Here is a 19,591-nt window from a genome sequence, read left to right as displayed (position 1 = left end):
GATAAGGGAGGGGAAGGGGATAAGGGAGGGGAAGGGGATAAGGGAGGGGAAGGGGATAAGGGAGGGGAAGGGGATAAGGGAGGGGAAGGGGATAAGGGAGGGGAAGGGGATAAGGGAGGGGAAGGGGATAAGGGAGGGGAAGGGGATAAGGGAGGGGAAGGGGATAAGGGAGGGGAAGGGGATAAGGGAGGGGAAGGGGATAAGGGAGGGGAAGGGGATAAGGGAGGGGAAGGGGATAAGGGAGGGGAAGGGGATAAGGGAGGGGAAGGGGATAAGGGAGGGGAAGGTGATAAGGGAGGGGAAGGGGATAAGGGAGGGGAAGGGGATAAGGGGCAATAAGGGAGGGGAGGGATGGGAGGGGAGGGATGGGAGGGGAAGGGGATAAGGGAGGGGATAAGGGGGATAAGGGAGGGGAGGGGGAGGGGAGGGGATACATGGGGAGTGGAGAGAGAGAGATGATGAGAGAGAGAGAGAGAGAGAGAGAGAGAGAGAGAGAGAGAGAGAGAGAGAGAGAGAGTGAGAGTGAGTTTCAGTTAACTTATTTTGCACACACATTGAAATTAGCATAGGCATCTGACGACTGCTTTCTGCAATGCTAAATGGAATAGAGGTTTGGTGCTAGCATACTCACTAATGTGCGAGGCTGGAAACAGCAGCAGGTCCCGCAGTGCCTCATAGCACGCAGTACTCGCTCCCTCACGGCAGGTACAGACAGCAGGTGCACTAATACTGTGAAGACAGCAGACACACGGCAATATGATGCATCGAGGGGGTCCGGAGCATGGTGGTGGGTTGGAGTCAAGTTTGTGGAGATCACAACTGCCGCACCGGGTGCTGGGGCTGAGGTTCGCCTTGATCGGCGAGTTGCCTGCTGCACGAGTTCTAGTTGTGTGCGTTTCAATGTAGACACGAGGCGGGCTACGTTGTCGACCAACCTGTGGTGGGAGAGAAAGAGTTAATGTATTTCGCTCAGAGATTTAACTGCTGAAGAGATAAACACTACTTGAGGGATGGAGGTGTGATTGCATAGGAAATTTATTGCACGATAGGTGATGCAAAACTTCAATAAAGAGGTACAGGGTTGTCTGAAGAGATGTAGCAATGAGCTCCCTTCTGCAAACATATCTCGACCCAAAAATTTTGGAATGTACACTGGCAAGGTGGTGAGAGTAATGTAGACATTATAAATTTATCTTTTTTGATACAGCTGATAAACATAATTCCTGTGGCTTACTTTAGTGCTGAATATCCACTTCTGTCCACTCTTTAGACTTTGTCCAAATTTTTGACATAATGGCAAATTAAGCTATTGTTCCCAGTAACAAAGTAGTATACAAAATGATCAATTTTTGGGAGACTTACTTGCTTTCAGAAATGTTCACCCACATATGCTGTTTATTCACTGTAAGCATGACATTATGTGGCCGAATACCCGAGAACATTTCAAAATTGTCACAGGCTGGGGGAGCCTAAAATCACAAATCATAACTCCAATTCTCCACAAAGCTTTTTATATGCCATACATACTTCATGCAATATGCTACCACACGTTTGTTGGAAATTTTTATTATCAACGCAATTCCGTACCATTCTTCCATTATCATATTGTGCTGCAACGCAATAAATTCTTGTGAGCATCTTCCGATGCACCGTTTACATGTAACATCATTGATATAGGTAAATTAAGTTTAAACTTGGCTATTACATCGACGGTGGAAAGAGAGACAGCTATTCTTACTTTTTACAAGCAGTCGAGACAGCAAAAGTGTGTCAGGGGCGGAGAAAGGTGTGCAGGGTAATAAAGAGACAGTGATGGAAGAAACTGGTAGGGTTAGGAAAAAATGGGGCAACTAAAACACAGTGGCCACAAAGTGTCACTAATAAGGCGAAAAAAGAAAAACAAAGAAAGAAGAGAAAAAGAAAACATTTTACGTGGGCTTATTACACAAGATGTCCCACATTTCTGGAGGACACAGTGAATTGTTTCAATATTACAGCAAAAAACAGTGACAGAACAGCTATATCATTAGATAACTCCAATTTGAACTACAATTCACAGGCTAGTGAGAAATTTATTCTTCTTTAAGTTACCTTATTTTACACATACATTCCATTGCCATGGAAATGCTTGGCATCAGATGCAGTAGAAACCTAAAAATCTTCCAGCCTTGAAGTATGTGTAATTCATAAAAATCAATAGTCCTAAACAATGTAGGTGACTGTTGGATGAAGCTGCCATTGTTTTTCCACACATGCCACTACGGATGACAAAAATTATGAACGTACTGAGAATGTGTTCATTGAGTATAAACTGATATGAAGACATGCAAGGGCAAACACTTCTCAATCTAATGCAAACAAACTTGTTGATATTTGGCATCTTAAGTGATGCATTTCCTATCAGCATTTATGTTAACACTGAATGTCACAGACACACTTACTGCAAAGAGAACAACACATTTCAACAGCACAGTATACTGAATTTTCACGATGATTACCTGCACTTCTATGTACTACATCTGGGCTATTCTAACAACAAGGATATAAGCATGAGGTAACAATGTATTTCGGGAAAATTACTACACGGAGCCATGAACCTTGCTGTGTTGGTGTGCCTCTTATGACTCAGCAATATAGACAACAGTACCAACGTTAGGCGCGTAATGGGGCCCCTTAGGGATATGGCGGCTAAGGAGGGGAAGAAATCCAGTGTGCACTCCGTGTGCATTCCGGGTGGAGTCATTCCTGATGTGGAAAGGGTCCTTCCAGATCCCATGAAGAGCACAGAGTGCAGCCAGCTGCAGGTGGTGGCACATGTCAGCACTAATGACGTGTGTCGCTTTGGATCTGAGGAAATTCTCTCTGGATTCCAGCAGCTATCTGATTTGGTGAAGGCTGCCGGTCTTGCTTACAAAATGAAGGCAGAGCTCACAATGTGCAGCATCGTTGACAGAACCGACTGTGGACCTTTGGTGCAGAGCCAGTTGGAGGGTCTGAATCAGAGGCTCAGACGGTTTTGCGAACATGTTGGCTGTAGATTCCTTGACTTGCACCATAGGGTGGTGGGATTTCGGGTTCTGCTGGATAGGTCAGGAGTTCACTACACTCAGCTGGCGGCTACATGGGTAGCGGAGGCTGTGTGGCATGGACTGGGCGGTTTTTTAGGTTAGAAGGCCTCGGGAAAGTATGGGGTCGGCTGTAATCTCTAAGGGTGCATGGCAAATACAGGGCGTGCTTGGATCAAGGAACAGTCAGAATTGTAGCTGTAAATTGTTGTAGCTGTGCTGGGCAAGTCCCTGAGCTTCAAGTGCTAATAGAAAGCACAGAAGCTGAAATCGTTATAGGTACAGAAAGCTGGCTAAAGCCTGAAATAAGTTCTGCAGAAATTTTTATGAAGTCTCAGACGGTGTTCAGGAAAGATAGATTAAGCAGAATTGGTGGTTGAGTGTTTGTGTCTGTCAGTGGTGGTTTATCTTGTAGTGAAGTCGAAGTAGATACTCCATGCGAATTGGTATGGGTGAGGTTATACTTAACACCCGAACTAAGTTAATAATTGGCTCTTTCTACTGACCCCCAGGCTCCAATGATATAGTTGCTGAACAGTTCAGAGAAAATTTGAGTCTCATAACAAATTAATATCCCACTCATATGGTTATAGTTGGTGGGGACTTCAACCTTCCCTCAATATGTTGGCAAAAATACTTGTTCAAAACCGGTGGTAGGCAGAAAACACCTTCCGAGATTGTCCTAAATGCTTTCTCCGAAAATTATTTCGAGCAGTTAGACCACGAACCCACGCGAATTGTAAATGGTTGCAAAAACACACTTGACCTCTTAGCCACAAACTATCCAGAGCTGATAGAGAGCATCATGACTGATACAGGGATTAGTGATCACAAGGTCGTTGTAGCTAGGCTCAATACCGTTTCTTCCAAATCCACCAGAAACATACGAAAAATAATTTTATTTAAAAAATCGGATAAAGTATCACTAGAAGCCTTCCTAAGAGACAATCTCCATTCCTTCCGAACTGACTATGCAAATGTAGACAAGATGTGGCTCAAATTCAAAGATATAGTAGCAACAGCAATTGAGAGATTCATACCTCATAAATTGGTTAGAGATGGAACTGATCCGCCATGGTACACAAGAGGCAACGGAAAAAGCATGCGAAGTTCAGAAGAACGCGAAATCCCGAAGATTGGCTAAAATTTACAGACGCACAAAATTTGGCACGGACTTAAATGCGAGATGCCTTTAAAAGGTTCCACAACGAAACATTGTCTCGAAATTTGGTAGAAAATCCAAAGAAATTCTGGTCGTATGTAAAGTACACAAGCGGCAAGATGCAGTCAATACCTTCACTGCGCAGTGCCGATGGTACTGTTACCGACGACTGCGCCGCTAAAGTGGAGTTATTGAACGCAGTTTTCCGAAATTCGTTCACCAGGGAAGGCGAATGGAATATTCCAGAATTTGAAACACGAACAGCTGCTAGCATGAGTTTCTTAGAAGTAGATACCTTAGGGGTTGCGAAGCAACTCAAATCACTTGATACGGGCAAGTCTTCAGGTCCAGATTGTATTCCGATTAGGTTCCTTTCAGATTACGCCGATACAATAGCTCCCTATTTAACAGTCATATACAACCGCTCGCTCACCGATAGATCTGTACCTACAGACTGGAAAATTGTGCAGGTCACACTAGTGTTTAAGAAGGGTAGTAGGAGTAATCCATCGAACTACAGACCTATATCATTGACGTCGATTTGCAGTAGGGTTCTGGAGCATATACTGTATTCAAACATTATGAATCACCTCAATGGGAACGATCTATTGATATGTAATCAGCATGGTTTCAGAAAACATCATTCTTGTGCAACGCAGCTAGCTCTTTATTCGCGCGAAGTAATGGCCTCTATCAACAGGGGATCTCAAGTTGATTCCGTATTTCTAAATTTCCAGAAAGCTTTTGACACCGTTCCTCACAAGCGACTTCTAATAAAGCTGCGGTCCTATGGCGTATCGTCTCAGTTGCGCGACTGGATTCGTGATTTCCTGTCAGGAAGGTCGCAGTTCGTAGTAATAGATGGCAAATCATCGAGTAAAACTGAAGTCATATCAGCTGTTCCCCTGGGAAGCGTCCTGGGACCTCTGCTGTTCTTGATCTATATAAATGATCTGAGTGACAATCTGAGCAGTTCTCTTAGGTTGTTCACAGATGATGCTGTAATTTACCGTCTAGTAAGGTCGTCTGAAGACCAGTATCAGTTGCAAAGTGATTTAGAAAAGATTGCTGTATGGTGTGGCAGGTGGCAGTTGACACTAAATAACGAAAAGTGTGAGGTGATCCACATGAGTTCCAAAAGAAATCCATTGGAAGTCGATTACTCGATAAATAGTGCAATTCTCAAGGCTGTCAATTCAACTAAGTACCTGGGTGTTAAAATTACAAACAACTTCAGTTGGAAAGACCACACAGATAATATTGTGGGGAAGGCGAGCCAAAGGTTGTGTTTCATTGGCAGGACACTTAGAAGATGCAACAAGTCCACTAAAGAGACAGCTTACACTACACTCGTTCGTCCTCTGTTAGAATATTGCTGCGTGGTGTGGGATCCTTACCAGGTGGGATTGACGGAGGACATCAAAAGGGTGCAAAAAAGGGCAGCTTGTTTTGTATTATCACGTAATAGGGGAGAGAGTGTGGCAGATACGCAAGTTGGGATGGAAGTCATTAAAGCAAAGACGTTTTTTGTCACGGCGAGATCTATTTATGAAATTTCAGTCACCAACTTTCTCTTCCGAATGCGAAAATATTTTGTTGAGCCAAACCTACATAGGCAGGAATGATCATCAAAATAAAATAAGAGAAATCAGAGCTCGAACAGAAAGGTTTAGGTGCTCATTTTTCCCGCGCGCTGTTCAGGAGTGGAATGGTAGAGAGAGAGTACAATTGTGGATCGATGAACCCTCTGCCAAGCACTTAAATGTCAATTGCAGAGTAATTATGTAGATGTAGATGTAGAAGAAGCACACAGCAGTCTTTTCAGTAGTAGCAGAGGCAGCAGTCTGGACTATTGACTGAGTTGGCCCCGTAACTTTAGACAACATGGCCTTGCTGTGCTGGTACTGCAAACACCTGAAAGTGAGGGGGAAACTACAGCAATCATTTTTCTGAAGGGTACGCAGATCTGTGTGGTTGAATGATGTAAGACTCATCTAGAGTAAAATAATCCAGGGTTAAAACAGTCTTCCATTCAGGTACCTGGAATCAGGCTACTCAGGAGTATGTTGTCATCAGGAAAGTCAAAACTGGTGTTCTAAGTGTCAGAGAGTGTAATTGTAGATCCCATAATCAGGTATGTACTCTAGAGAACTAGGAAAGAGAAAAGCACGGGTTGAAGGTAGATATGGTGTGAATTAGTGAAGTACAGTGGCAGGAAGAACAGGAATTCTGGAGGAAGATCATTAATATAAAGCCCCGAAACAGGAAAAGTTTCCCAAAATGTCATACTTTTCTATATGCAGATGACATTTAATGTGGTGGTGGTGGTGGTGGTGGTGGTGGTGTGGTGCTCTGTGTAGCATTCTAAAATCGCTCATATTAACTGATTGATGTAACTGCTACAATACTCACAATGTATTTTGTAAATTCCAAGAACAGTGCAAGTAAATGGAGAAGCTGAGCATCTACGAAGACATCCAGTCCTTACAACTAAAACTGAGTGTTAATTTTTTTAAATGCAGGCAGGAATAGATACAAAGTTTGTTTTACACCAGAACAGAGCATGACTCATCACAAAGTGTATGCTATACTTTATGTGGCATGCATTCTAAATTAAGTTCATTCTTCAGGTTTGAAGAGAAACAGAAAGCACTTGGTGTGGTTGTTGCTGTCCCACGAGTAATAACATGCAAAAACTATATTTCAATTTGCCCTTTGCTTGACATAAATTTTCATATTACTTCTTTATCTTTCAAATGTTTCTCTTCTTTGGCTCATTCTCAGAAATATTCTTCTGAACCAATGGGTTTATTTTCCAAATCCTCAGAATAAACAAGAGGGCTTTATACAGTGCTGTGCTGTGTGCTCCCAAGAAGAACAGAATCACTCTTTGATGCCTATGTAACACGAGTCATCTCTTCTGTCCTACAAGTCTTCGTTTCTTCATTACACAAGGAAATGTTCTACAGACATGTTGGATATGGAATAAGTACCTTTGTCTGTCAGCAGCCACAGCTATCTGGGGACTGTCGGCTTTATTTGTTTTGTACTTTTGGCGAAGGATTTCCACTTTTTAAGAGCTCCACTTTCAGCTCTATTTAATATGTCCTGTATGCAGCCAGCTGGAGTTAATTTTCTAGACAGCAGCATCCTTACCACACAATTGCAGCTGTCTTTTGTGTCCCAAATTTGCTACTACCAATATTATTGTATGATTTCTGTGCATGCAATGCAGCCTCTCACTTCTTTCAGAGTTTCAAACTTCTCCAGTAGCAGCTGAAGGCAAGGTCCCAAATATAACGTCCAGAAAACAAGCACTGTCATGCAGCTCAAGGCAAGGTCCCAAATATAAGATCCAGAAAATAAGCACTGTCGATATCCTATCAATAGCAACCCTCCACCCCCCCCCCCCCCCCCCAGCACAAAAAAATAAATAAATAAAATAAAAACTGTTTTCCAGGGTAATTCTGTCCTAGCAGTAACTATTACATCTTTACAGAGGATTCTCATCACTTAAATTTTCTCAAGTAACAAGAGCATGGAGGAACATTTGGAGTCCTACAAATGACAGTTATAAAAATTTACATTAATACATTGCAGTCCTTAGAGACTGCTTTGATTGATCAATATGAGATGATTATAAGATGAGATTTTTTTCCCCGAATTCCTAAATCGAAAAATACACGGTCGTCTTATAGTTGTAGATTAAACTATTTCTGTTGAGGTCAACATTTTTAAGTTGTTTAGTAGCGCATAAAGGGGTAGCTTTACATTTATAAGGATCATTTTACACTTAGAGATGAAGCTTTGGCTATACAAGGCACAGGCAGAGTCACTTAGTAGAATTCAGAAGGCAGAGCCCGGCAAACGATACTCGAATACCAATAGGCTCGAGATTTCCCGATACACCAAAGTGCTTGATACAGTATCAACGTTGCTCAATCAATCATGTGACATTTCTCCTGTTGTTGTTGTTGTTGTCTTCAGTCCAAAGACTGGTTTGATGCAGCTCTCTATGCTACCCTATCCTGTGCAAGCCTCTTCCACTCCAAATAACTACTGTAACATACATCCTTCTGAATATGCTTAATGTATTCATCTCTTTGTATCCCTCTATGATTTTTACTACACATGCTTCAATCCAATACTAAATTGGTGATCACTTGATCCCTCCTCAGAATGTGTCCTACCAACCGATCCCTTCTTATAGTCAAGTTGTGCCACAAATACCTCTTCTCCCCAATCCTCCTCATTAGTTATGTGATCTACCCATCTAATCAGCATTCTTCTGCAGCACCACACTTTGAAAGATTCTATTCTCTTTTGTCTACACTGTTTACCACCCATATTTCCCTTCTATACATGGCTACACTCCTTATAAATACTTTCAGAAAAGACTTCCTAACACTTAAATCTATACTCGTTGTTAACGAATTTCTCTTCTTCAGAAACACTATCCTTGCGATTGCCAGTCTACATTTTGCTCCCCAAATAGCACAACTCATTTACCACTTTAAGTGTCTCATTTCCTAATCTAATTCCCTCAGCATCACCCGACTTAATTTGACTACATTCCATTATCCTCATTTTGCTTTTGTTGATGTTCATCTTATATCCTCCTTTCAAGACACTGTCCATTCCGTTCAACTGCTCTTCCAGGTCCTTTGCTGTCTCTGACAGAATTAAAATGTCATTGGTGAACCTCAAAATTTTTATTTCTTGTCCATGGATTTTAATACCTACTCTGAATTTTTCTAATGTTTCCTTTACTGCTTGCTCAATATACAGATTGAATAAGGTTGGGGATAGGCTACAACCCTGTCTCACCCCCTTCTCAACCACTGCTTCCCTTTCGTGCTCCTTGACTCTTGTAACTGCCATCTAGTTTCTGTACAAATTGTATATAGCCTTTCGCTCCCTGTATTTTATACCTGCCACCTTCAGAATTTGAAAGAGAGTATTGAAGTCAACATTGGCAAAAGCTGTCTCTAATCTGCAAGTGCTAGAAATGTAGGTATGCATTTCCTTAATCTGTCTTCTAAGATAAAGACAGCTTCTACCAGTTTTTCCATTCCTCTTAAAGAATTCATGTTAGTATTTTGCAATCATGACTTATTGAATTGATAGTTTGGTAATTTTCACACATGTGAACACCTGCTTTCTTTGGGATTGGAATTATTATATTCTTCTTGAAGTCTGTGGATATTTCACCTGTCTCATACATCTTGCTCACCAGATGGTAGAGTTTTGTCAGGGCTGGCTCTCCCAAGGCTATCAGTAGTTCTAATGGAATGTTGTCTACTCCCGGGGCCTTGTTTCGACTTAGGTCTTTCAGTGCTCTGTCAAACTTTTCACACAGTATCATATCTCCCATGTCATCTTTATCTACATCTTCTTTCATTTCCATAATGTTGTCCTCAAGTACATTGCCCTTGTATAGACCCTCTACATACTCCTTCCACCTTTCTGCTTTCCCTTCTTTGCTCAGAATTGGGTTTCATCTGAGCTCTTGATATTCGTACAGGTAGTTCTCTTTTCTCCAAAGTTCTCTTTAATTTTGCTGTAGACAGTATCTATCTTACATGTAGTGACATATGCTTGTACATCCTTACATCTGTCCTCTAGCTATCCCTGCTTAGCCATTTTGCACTTCCTATTGATTACATTTTTGAGACGGTTGTATTCCTTCTCACCAGCTTCATTTACTGTGTTTTTATATTTTCTACTTTCATCAATTAAACTCAATCTCTCTTCTCTTACCCAAGGATTTCTAATGGCCCTCATATTTTTACCTACTTGATCCTCTGCTGCCTTCACTATTTCATCCCTCAAAGCTAACCATTCTTCTTCTTGTGTATTTCTTTCCTCTGTTCTTGTCAACTGTTCTCTAATGCTCTCTCTGAAACTCTCTGCAACCTCTAGTTCTTTCAATTTATCCAGGTCCCATCTCCTTAAATTCTTACCTTTTTGCACTTTCTTCATTTATCCTACTGATATTAAAATGTAGACAATAAATGGCATATGTTTAGAAGAGTTTTAATGTTAAATTTTTGGCAGATACTTTATGTCAATAAAATAGCTTGTAATTTTGATTAGTCAGAATGTGTTAAAAACAAATTTTTCTCACAGAGTCTGTTACAAATAGGGGGGTTGTCTTATATTCATGGTTGTCCTATACTCAGGTAAATATGGTACTCTATAGATGGCACTACTGTGCTTCTGTAATTAAGCAGCTATTTTAACATATCATGATAAAATTTAAAAAATGACTAACATTCACACTATGAGAAAGAGTAGGAGTCTTCTTATTACCTGGAGGCACGACTCACTGAGACACAGTTTTCAACAAATGGCACAGCAACGACAATACTGATGGCAGACTCGATAAGTCGTGCTCCTCTTCCTTGGAGAAACAGCCCCAGCAGTTCGAGAGCGTCATGCAGCCTGTCGGTGCCACCCCCACGGTGAGTGACGAGGATTCCCCGTACAAACACGAGAACAGCCAGGGATATTCCGTAGACCACATTCTGGGCCTAGCACATTAAAACATAAAAAAGTAATGATAATTTATGGTAATAAATCAAAGTCAAGCACGCTACAAACAATGCTACACAAAAATAAAATATCACACTCTCAAATCCCGTCCACAAATGAACAGGAAAGATTAGATTTATGTCGGTTAAAATGTGAAAATGGCACTATCTAACCTCAAGCTTCCAGAATCAGTGAGTTCAATACCTAGAACAGCTGTTTATAAACAACTCCATTCATGGAATTTTTAAGAAATCGCACATCTTGCACAACCTCCAGTAAAAGTTAGCAGAGCGAAAACACATAATTTGAATATTGGTGTAATAGTGTCACAAAGGAATCAACAGCTGAATGCAGTGCCATGCATATTAATTTTATGAATTTCAGTAATACTATACGAATAATTTACTCATAATTCACGTCTGCGTTTTTTGAAGAAGAAATATTTTCTGGAAAATGGTTCAATAGTAATTATTTCAGGAAGCAACAGAGAATGAAGAAATGGAGATGTACTCATGAGGAAAAGTCCACAAAGAAGTGAATGACAGTCACTACTTGAGAATTATCGTCCAGCAGAATCACAATGGAGTTATTTTAATGATGCTATATAATATGCTTTCGTATTCATTACAAGTAAATTTACAGATTTTAAATATCAGGCTTGATCATGTCAGAAATGACAGAATCAGAGAGATCATGAGCATTGGAAGCACAATTATAAACTGCAAAGATAGAAAGTGTCTACTCTGGTATGGTCACTTACAACATATGCCAGACACAATTTGGTCAAAACCATATGGAAATAGACTCCACATCAAAGAAGAAAGTGTGGCCAGCCTCCCAGATGCTGGAATAAATTTGTGGATATACAAAAGTAATATTTCAGTACAGTGGCAGATAAGAAAATTACATGAGGGGGCACCGATATCAAAATGTCGCAGATTCTTTTTCACAGTTGGCTTTGTATTGTAGTAACTTCAATAAAGTATGATCCAGTTCCTCTGTAACTTCCATGAGCTTTATTGTTAGAGCATACTCTGCTTACTGTGTGGACAGCAACTAACTTTAGCAGTCAAGAGAAAATAATATGATCTTGTTCAGGGTATACCGAAACTCAGACTGGTTGTGGGGACAGCAATATAAATTACTGTAAGAGCAACTGAGATTCATGAAGTTCAGCATTCAGTCCACTGTATTTATTATTTATTAAGTTCACTGCATTTATTAAATCCTCTTTCTCGGGTTGAGAGTACACTGGGTGCATGATATTACTCAGTGCTCAAAGGTACACAAGACCACTGTGGACTGAAATTCCATTTAAGAAATATCCATGATACTGTATTTTATTAAGAAAAGGCATCGCTATTTCAAAAGTGCACACCTCCTCTCTGGTCCCCTAGACATGCATAACTATTTGAGCCATAATAATCATGCAGAGACTAGTAAAAATTTATTCACTATTAATTTTAAATTATGATGATGATATATCATTATGGACTCTCTGTGACGTGTCTTTAACTTATGAATATCTTTATATTATTTTATTATTATTATTATTATTATTATTATTATTATTATTATTATTATTAAAACAATGAGAAGTCCAGCTTGGTGTATCAACAATATCACATAAAGGACAGACTGCGACTCACCATGAAAATGACACATTGAGTTGCAGACAGGCACGACAATGACTGCCACAAATGAGCTTTCAGCCAAAGCCCTCTTCAGACAGGAAAACACACACATTCACACAAACAAGCGCACCTTATGCCCACATGACTCATCTATGGCCACTCTGACCAGATTCCTTACAAGCTATCAAATTTACTTCTTAGGAATGTCCTTTGTTGGTGAGCAGCAGGAGTAACACAAAATAGATTAAATAAAGATTAAAAAGTGTCTGTCCACAAAGACGGAAGGGAACACAAATGGAAAACACATACATTTGACTGCAGGAACAATACATTCTGCAAGCAAAAGTTTAAATGTTACTTCACAAATCATAAAATGAATAATTGGCGCAAGTGAGACTTTTCTCCACATACCTTCATGGCATCTTCCTTTGTAAGAGGACTGGCAACAGTTGCAAAACTACCACACACAGATGCACTTTCATCGTCATTTCCCTTATCCTCTGTCTGCTTAATAGCTGCTGATGTACGGTGTACCACATCTTCCAAAACCTTAATTAAATAGAAAACAGCTCCTTCAATTATAATAATTTATGAAATTTTCATATTTAATTTTCATAAAAGTAAAATCCAAGGCTGCTTAAACAGTGGTTCAACAAACCACCACATAGAAGAGGTGGTGAGTGGCACTCAGGCTGTTAGATATCATTCAGCTATCAGACTAAATCAAACAATGGAAAATCGAGGGTAGCATAAAGACAATACTATGAATAGGACAGATTGCTACTCACCTTACAGTGGAGATGCTGACTCTCAGACAAGCACAACAAAAAGACTACTAAACAAGTAAGTTTTCAGCCAAAAGGCCTTGTTTAGCACTTTTTGTTGTTCCTGTCTATGACTCAACATCTCCACTACATGATGAGTAGCTATCAGATAAGTCCTCTTGCAAAAGAATTATTGCTTTGGCTGTAAAAGATCACGTCCATTAGAAGCAGATTTTGGACATGTCATTAAATTGAAAATGTGGTATAGAATGGAATTTGAATGCAACAAAGGCCCAAGGGGGCCACCACTTTTCCTTCAAAAAGAGAGAATAAAGAGACGAAGGGAGGAATGAAGGAAGGAATGACGAGAGCTTAATGTCCCATCGATGATGATGTCTTCGGAGATGGAGCACCCGTGGAGATCGAGGAGCAACGGGTAAGGAAATAGGTCACACCCTTTTGAAGGTACCGTCCAAAATGATTTAGGGAAATCATGGAAAACCTACATCTGGACAGTCATATGAGCAGCTGAACCACTGGTGAGGGAAGAACTCACCCACATTTCTCCAGGCCTCCCCTTTTAAGTGGTGTGAGGGCTGAGAGTGCTCACGTCCCTTCATAGTTGCCAACTTCACTACTGTCATGTGGCAAATTGTTTTAGCTCTCACATTGGTTTCAGATCAAGCATTATATGGTAGTGCAGTAACCAAGTGGCTAGGATAAAAGACCTCAGGCTGTGGGTGTAAATGGGTCGACTCTGACCAAAGCTTTCTTTCCCCTTTGTGTAATTCTTATCTAAACAGAGCTGTAACTCAGTGAGAGAGTATAATGATAAAAGTATAAGAATTCTCTCTTTTTGATGAAGGGTTCCTTGATGACTTGTTCCACTAGTACTCACCAACTCACAATGCACTGTGACAGTGTTTTATAGGGTACTGTAATTAAAAATGCCAAATAACTTAACACATGTTCACAACGAGTAACTAATGCTGTCCATCACACTAGAACACAGGACTCCTCAAGGTTGTGGTCTTTTTTACAGATCTTTATATCGCCCTTATGAGACATGCAGTTAAGCCGAGATCCCCACTTCCTGTGGCACACAATTACCCAACACCATACCATGTGACAGCTGTCGAAACAAACCAGGAGCTTTTGGCAATAGGACGGTGGCACACACTGGCACCCATGAAGTGCATTTAGCTTACAGAACACTACATGTGCAGCAAGTACTCTCCTTGAGGAATGGTGGACAGAACTGGACAAAGAAATATGTTCCCTACTAAGTCCACAAGGCAATGAAATAAACTGGTCTGTGTAAAGGGCTGAGCATGCAGTTAGAGGTAAATGGTGTCAGCACTCAAGACACAGGAGACACAGCCACTATAGGTTATGAGGTGGTGGTTTGTAAGCACCTACAACACCACAGCGACATTTTCCGTGTTTTCTACATCACTGCCTCAACTATATGGTGAGTTGTTGTTACCTATACTCCTTCCACTACAAGTCGTAGATAACTGTAGTGTCGCGGAATAGTAAAGAGTTGGAAACGTGGAATATTGTCAATGTTTCATTGCCTATTCCGAGAGACAGAGGCAGTAGGTTAGGCAAGAGCTATGAGGATTGCACATGTATGGAATGTGTCGCCACGCAGGGGCAATGGCCTGGTTACACACAGCAGGTGAGAGAGAATTGCTTAGCACGTGGGTTTGCGTTAGATGGAGACTTTTGTAGAGTGCAAGACAGAAGTATAGCGTCAGCTGTACTGCATTTCACAACTTCGCGTAAGTCTGCCACAACAACACGTAACTCTGTCGCAAGAACACCTAAGGGGCGAGTACGACAGATAAGTCAGCACTATAAGTGGAACGAATGCGGTCATTACAAACGAGCATGACGTCAGGATGTCGCTCGTGCTTCCTTTATATACGCCAGCTTGGATAGCAACAAGGCACTTGCAATTGCAGTTAGACTTGCAGTAGATGTGTACTGGGTCGCTGCGTAGCACTCAGCTCAGTGATCGACATGTTAATCTTTATTAAGGAGATGTTGTGCTGCCGCTGTCAATCATCAACCCAGGATTAAGCAGACATCACGGCAGTCTCGCTCACCGCCAATGCTGACCACATCAGTGAGCCGTCGTCGAGATCGTGTGGGGCCTAGGCCCTGTGCATCCGCCGTAACAACCGGGTGAGCCGACGACGCTGGGGGACTGCAGCCCGTTCCGCCCGTCTACTGCGGACGAGCCACCAGGAGGAGCAGGGAAGAAGACGGGGTGGGATAGAGTACACTCCGCACTACGGGAACGCTTCTGGTGCCGACAGCTCCAGGGACTCCAACCCGGAGCCTCTTGCTGTCCGCAGCCGAGCCGCCAGCTAGCTGGGTGCCACCATCCACACGTGGCCGAAGTAAGGACATTCCTCCGCTACATCACAGCACGCGGCGCTGCACTAGCAAGACTGCGCGGTCCGGATCTGGTGGCATCACTACGAGTCAGCGAGGACTCGGGGAAGATCGTTGATATCACCAAGCCACATTGTAGTCGGCAGGAATAAAGTTGTTATGAATTAATAATGTTTCTTTGGCGTTTCTGACGCTTCTACAGCCATTTCCTAGCATCCTGACCATAGCATTCATCCTCTTATATTTTATCCTGATAACTTCAGAATTTCAAAGAGGTTATTCCAATCAACACTGTAATTTTTTTTAAATCTACTTAAGCTAGAAATGCAGATTTGGCTTTCTCTTACCTGTTAACAAAGGTAAGCCAGAGGACCAGTATTGCCTTGTCTACTCCTACCCTTCTGCAGAACCCAAACATGCTGTCCTCCCAACTTAAGTTTCTAGTTGTCATTTCATTTTTTCGTACATAATGCATGTCAGTATTCTGCAACCATGGTTGAGTAAAGTGACAGTTTGGTAACATACACAATTGGAATTGTTAGATCTGTGTAAAGGTACTTTGCCTGTCTCACATATCTTGCACATCAAGTGGAATAGTTTTCTCATAGCTGGTTCTACCAAGAATATGAATAATCCTGAAGTAAAGCCATCTCTTCCAGGGGCCTTGTTATAATTTTGGTCTTCCATATTCTATCAGATCAGCCTCTCAGTATTCTATGGCTCACCTTCCCTTCATTCTCCCCTCTTACCTTTGGATAATATTGTTGTCAAGTCTCTCTCCTTTATACAGCCCTTCTAAGTTCTGCTTTTACCCTTTCTTTGATTATTTAGTGGTTGGTGTGTGTGTGTGTGTGTGTGAGAGAGAGAGAGAGAGAGAGAGAGAGAGAGAGAGAGAGTGTGTGTGTGTGTGTGTGTGTGTGTGTGTGTGTGTGTGTGGGAGGGTGTGTGCGTGTGTGTGCGTGTGTGTGTGTGTGTGTGTGTGTGTGTGTGTGTGTGTGTGTGTGAGGGTGCGTGCGCACATGTATGCTGCATTTAAAATATTGCCCATTTGGGCAACTGTTGTAAAATCTTTGATTAAAACAGAAATAATACAAAAACAAGCCTAAAATAACTACAAAGGGATCTGTGGCTAGCTGAATACTTACAAAAAAGGATGAGCCAACCACACTGATAGTAGGTCATTAAAAACTCCTCTCTAATGTATCTGGAGCAAGACAGGTATTTCACAGAATCCTAAAAGTTTGTACCACATTCATCTCATTTTCAGCTAAAATAGATTGCAAATCTGAAGGGAAATCAGCCACTGCCATTTTGTCTGAAAATAAAATGCAGCAAACTGAAACGTGGTGCAGTGTGATATGTACACCACAAGCACCACATAATGGAGGGTACTCTCCCTGGAGCAAGAAGCCACGCATCAGAAGTTCAGCTCCAATATGAAGCCAAGTGGGAAGGACCACATCTTGTCTATGTCACCAGAAAAAGATACACCATGGCCACTTTACTCCTGACATCATTAAGCACAGATTATTGTCTGTCACGACCAGCATTCTTCTACCCATTCACCCATGACTCTGTACCTCAGCAGTGAGATAGCTCATAAGGGGATGGCACACTGAACTATCTGATAATGCCTTCACACCTCTTTGGTTGCTACATTTGTTAAATTATTTACCTGAATACCCACATTCCTGATGTACAGCAGAATACAACCTCCTTCCCCAGCCTCTGTAGCCAAAGAAGGACATCCTGGATATTCTGGACTGCTTTACTTTTTGGATACAAGCATTGGAAGAGTGACATCTCACTTGCACCAGTGCCCTAAAAATCACATATAATTCCGCATAAAACACAGGGAGTTCTTCCAGTTGATGGATCTTGAGGATACAATCAGAGAAACAAACAGAGCAGCTGAGGGTCTCCTCCTGTATAGACCGGTCTATGGATACAGCTATACAACTGTGGTGCTCATTTAAAATGTCATAAAATATTGAATTAAAAACAGACAGAGGAGTGTAGTCTTTCCTGTTCCTCAGTAAATCTAAAATTACTTTGGGCCTTTGCAATAATCAGGGCAAGTTTGTGGTTGTACTACGCCCATAGCAAATGACTAAGTTCACACGTTATGCAGGTCCCATATGGCTTCATTGCTCCTGAACAGACAGAGAAAATTTGTTCCATATTATTCTAAGACAAGCAATGGTAAGGTATGCTGGAGAATTTGGAACAGTGGAGACTATATACATCCCGTTCTCCACGAGAAGTTGCCACCATATGGTGAGTGGCAGTTCCCCAGTCTCAGCACAGAGGCTGGGCATGGAATTGTTCCTGTAAGCACCCGTGGCCAGCCTGATCCCCTTAAGGTGGGTAATGTCAATGTGATCTTCAAGTAAGAAGGCTTTGCTAATCTGTACGTTGTGCAACCATAGCCTAACCAGGATCTCATGAGAGCCTTATAAAACTGGAGTGATTTGGCCTGTCAACCTTACCTTCAGATCCTTTAGGAATGGTAATCACAGCAGTTTTGCATCAAACAAAAATCTCATTGCATCTTTAAAAATGTAGAATGGTGTCTCCCCATTTGTCCATTTGTATGTCAAGTAAATTAAAATGACACAAGAATGATTACACACACACACACACACACACACACACACACACACACACACACACACACACTTATACGCAGAAAATTTATGTCTTAGCAGCCCACTCCCTGATCTCTCAGTTGTGGATTGTAACTGATGTACTGCTGTTGCAGTGTTGTATGTGGCACAAACAACTCCAAAATCACCCACAAATAAGGAACACTGCACAAGACTCCTTATTGTGGACATTATACTGTTCATCGCTGTGGCAAAGAGGCTAATACTTAAAACACCTTTCTGGGTACAGTCATTCCCTGCTCCAAAGTATCAAACAGCACTTTTCCAGCTCAGTATTTAAAAAGGTGTTTCAATAACAAGGACCAAACGACTACCTGTTATTGGTGCTGCCCTAGAATACTCTCTCTCCAAGTAGTGTCATACACCTTTTTGATGTCAAAAATATCTCTCTATACAATGCTGTCTACAATGGAAAACCACCTACAGTTGGGTCAGGTTGTCGACAATGGATCAACACCACCTGGAAACGTGCACTGAAAATGACTGGCCTAGAATAGATGACAATTAACCACTCACTGCAGGGTCTTTGCGACACATCTCATCAAAATGACTGTTATTTAACAACTGAGGCAAATTTGGAACTTTTCTGGTTTGATGAGATATATCTAAAGTACTTCCCTCCTCTAGTTGAAAAAAATGTCTGGTCTGCAATATCAAATTAAAACGTTCTAGCAGGATTTCCTTTAATTCCATTTTCAAGTTTCACACCTTCTTGTATAAGATTCAATCACGACTGGGTGCAGTGACACTGAGTCTCACAGTTGTATGACTCAGAATTGTTCAATATGAACACCAGTGCAGTCCTCTCCACAGCCAAAAGGTATGGCGGACAGTTGGATCCTGGCTGGCAATGGCAGTAGCCATAGCAAAATGTTCTGCTGTAGCCTGGGCAATGTCCATGAACTGTAGACATTTATCTTCAAGACTGCTACTATAGCTGATCAACTGCATTTACTGGAAATCATCTTGATGGCTTCCCATTTTATAGAATAAGTGGAGCCACAGATTGAGTCCAGAAATACTTGCCATGACCTATTCTTGCCCTCCTCAATAATATGTTGAGCTGTGGTCCTGACTAGTTGAGTGGCTGTGAGTATTTCTGCTGTCAGTCAGCATTTAACGTGTTGCAGAGTCACATGTTTAGTGTGGGCAGCTTAATGGTTGTCATCATTTCGCTGAGGTACAGGCTTCCTACTGAGATTGGCTGAGGACTCCAAGACAGGTAAGTCAGTGCCACATCTGATCACATTTGTGATGTCCACACCTTCCTGGATATTGTCTCATTGTTCAAAAAGTCAGCAGGCTGTACTCCATCCAGTTTGCTACGTCAATTAACTGTTTCAGCAGCTTCCTCTTGGAGACT

General features: G+C 41.5%; 1 protein-coding gene across 1 annotated transcript in view; it reads right to left on the bottom strand.

Moving 5' to 3' along the window:
• LOC124803150 (lysosomal-trafficking regulator) overlaps positions 1-19,591 on the bottom strand; it is a 593,053-nt gene that overhangs the window by 495,897 nt on the left and 77,565 nt on the right. The window contains exons 8-10 of the mRNA XM_047264331.1: positions 12,807-12,944; positions 10,540-10,760; positions 632-935 (exon numbers count right to left, since the gene is read on the bottom strand). Coding sequence (XP_047120287.1) covers positions 632-935; positions 10,540-10,760; positions 12,807-12,944 — 663 coding nt within the window. The remainder of the gene's footprint in view (positions 1-631; positions 936-10,539; positions 10,761-12,806; positions 12,945-19,591) is intronic.

Source organism: Schistocerca piceifrons, chromosome 6 (assembly GCF_021461385.2).
Source record: "Schistocerca piceifrons isolate TAMUIC-IGC-003096 chromosome 6, iqSchPice1.1, whole genome shotgun sequence".
Classification (NCBI taxonomy): Eukaryota; Metazoa; Arthropoda; class Insecta; order Orthoptera; family Acrididae; genus Schistocerca; species Schistocerca piceifrons.
The sequence above is the reverse complement of the archived record's forward strand: the minus strand, read 5'-3'. Positions and strand labels throughout refer to the sequence as shown.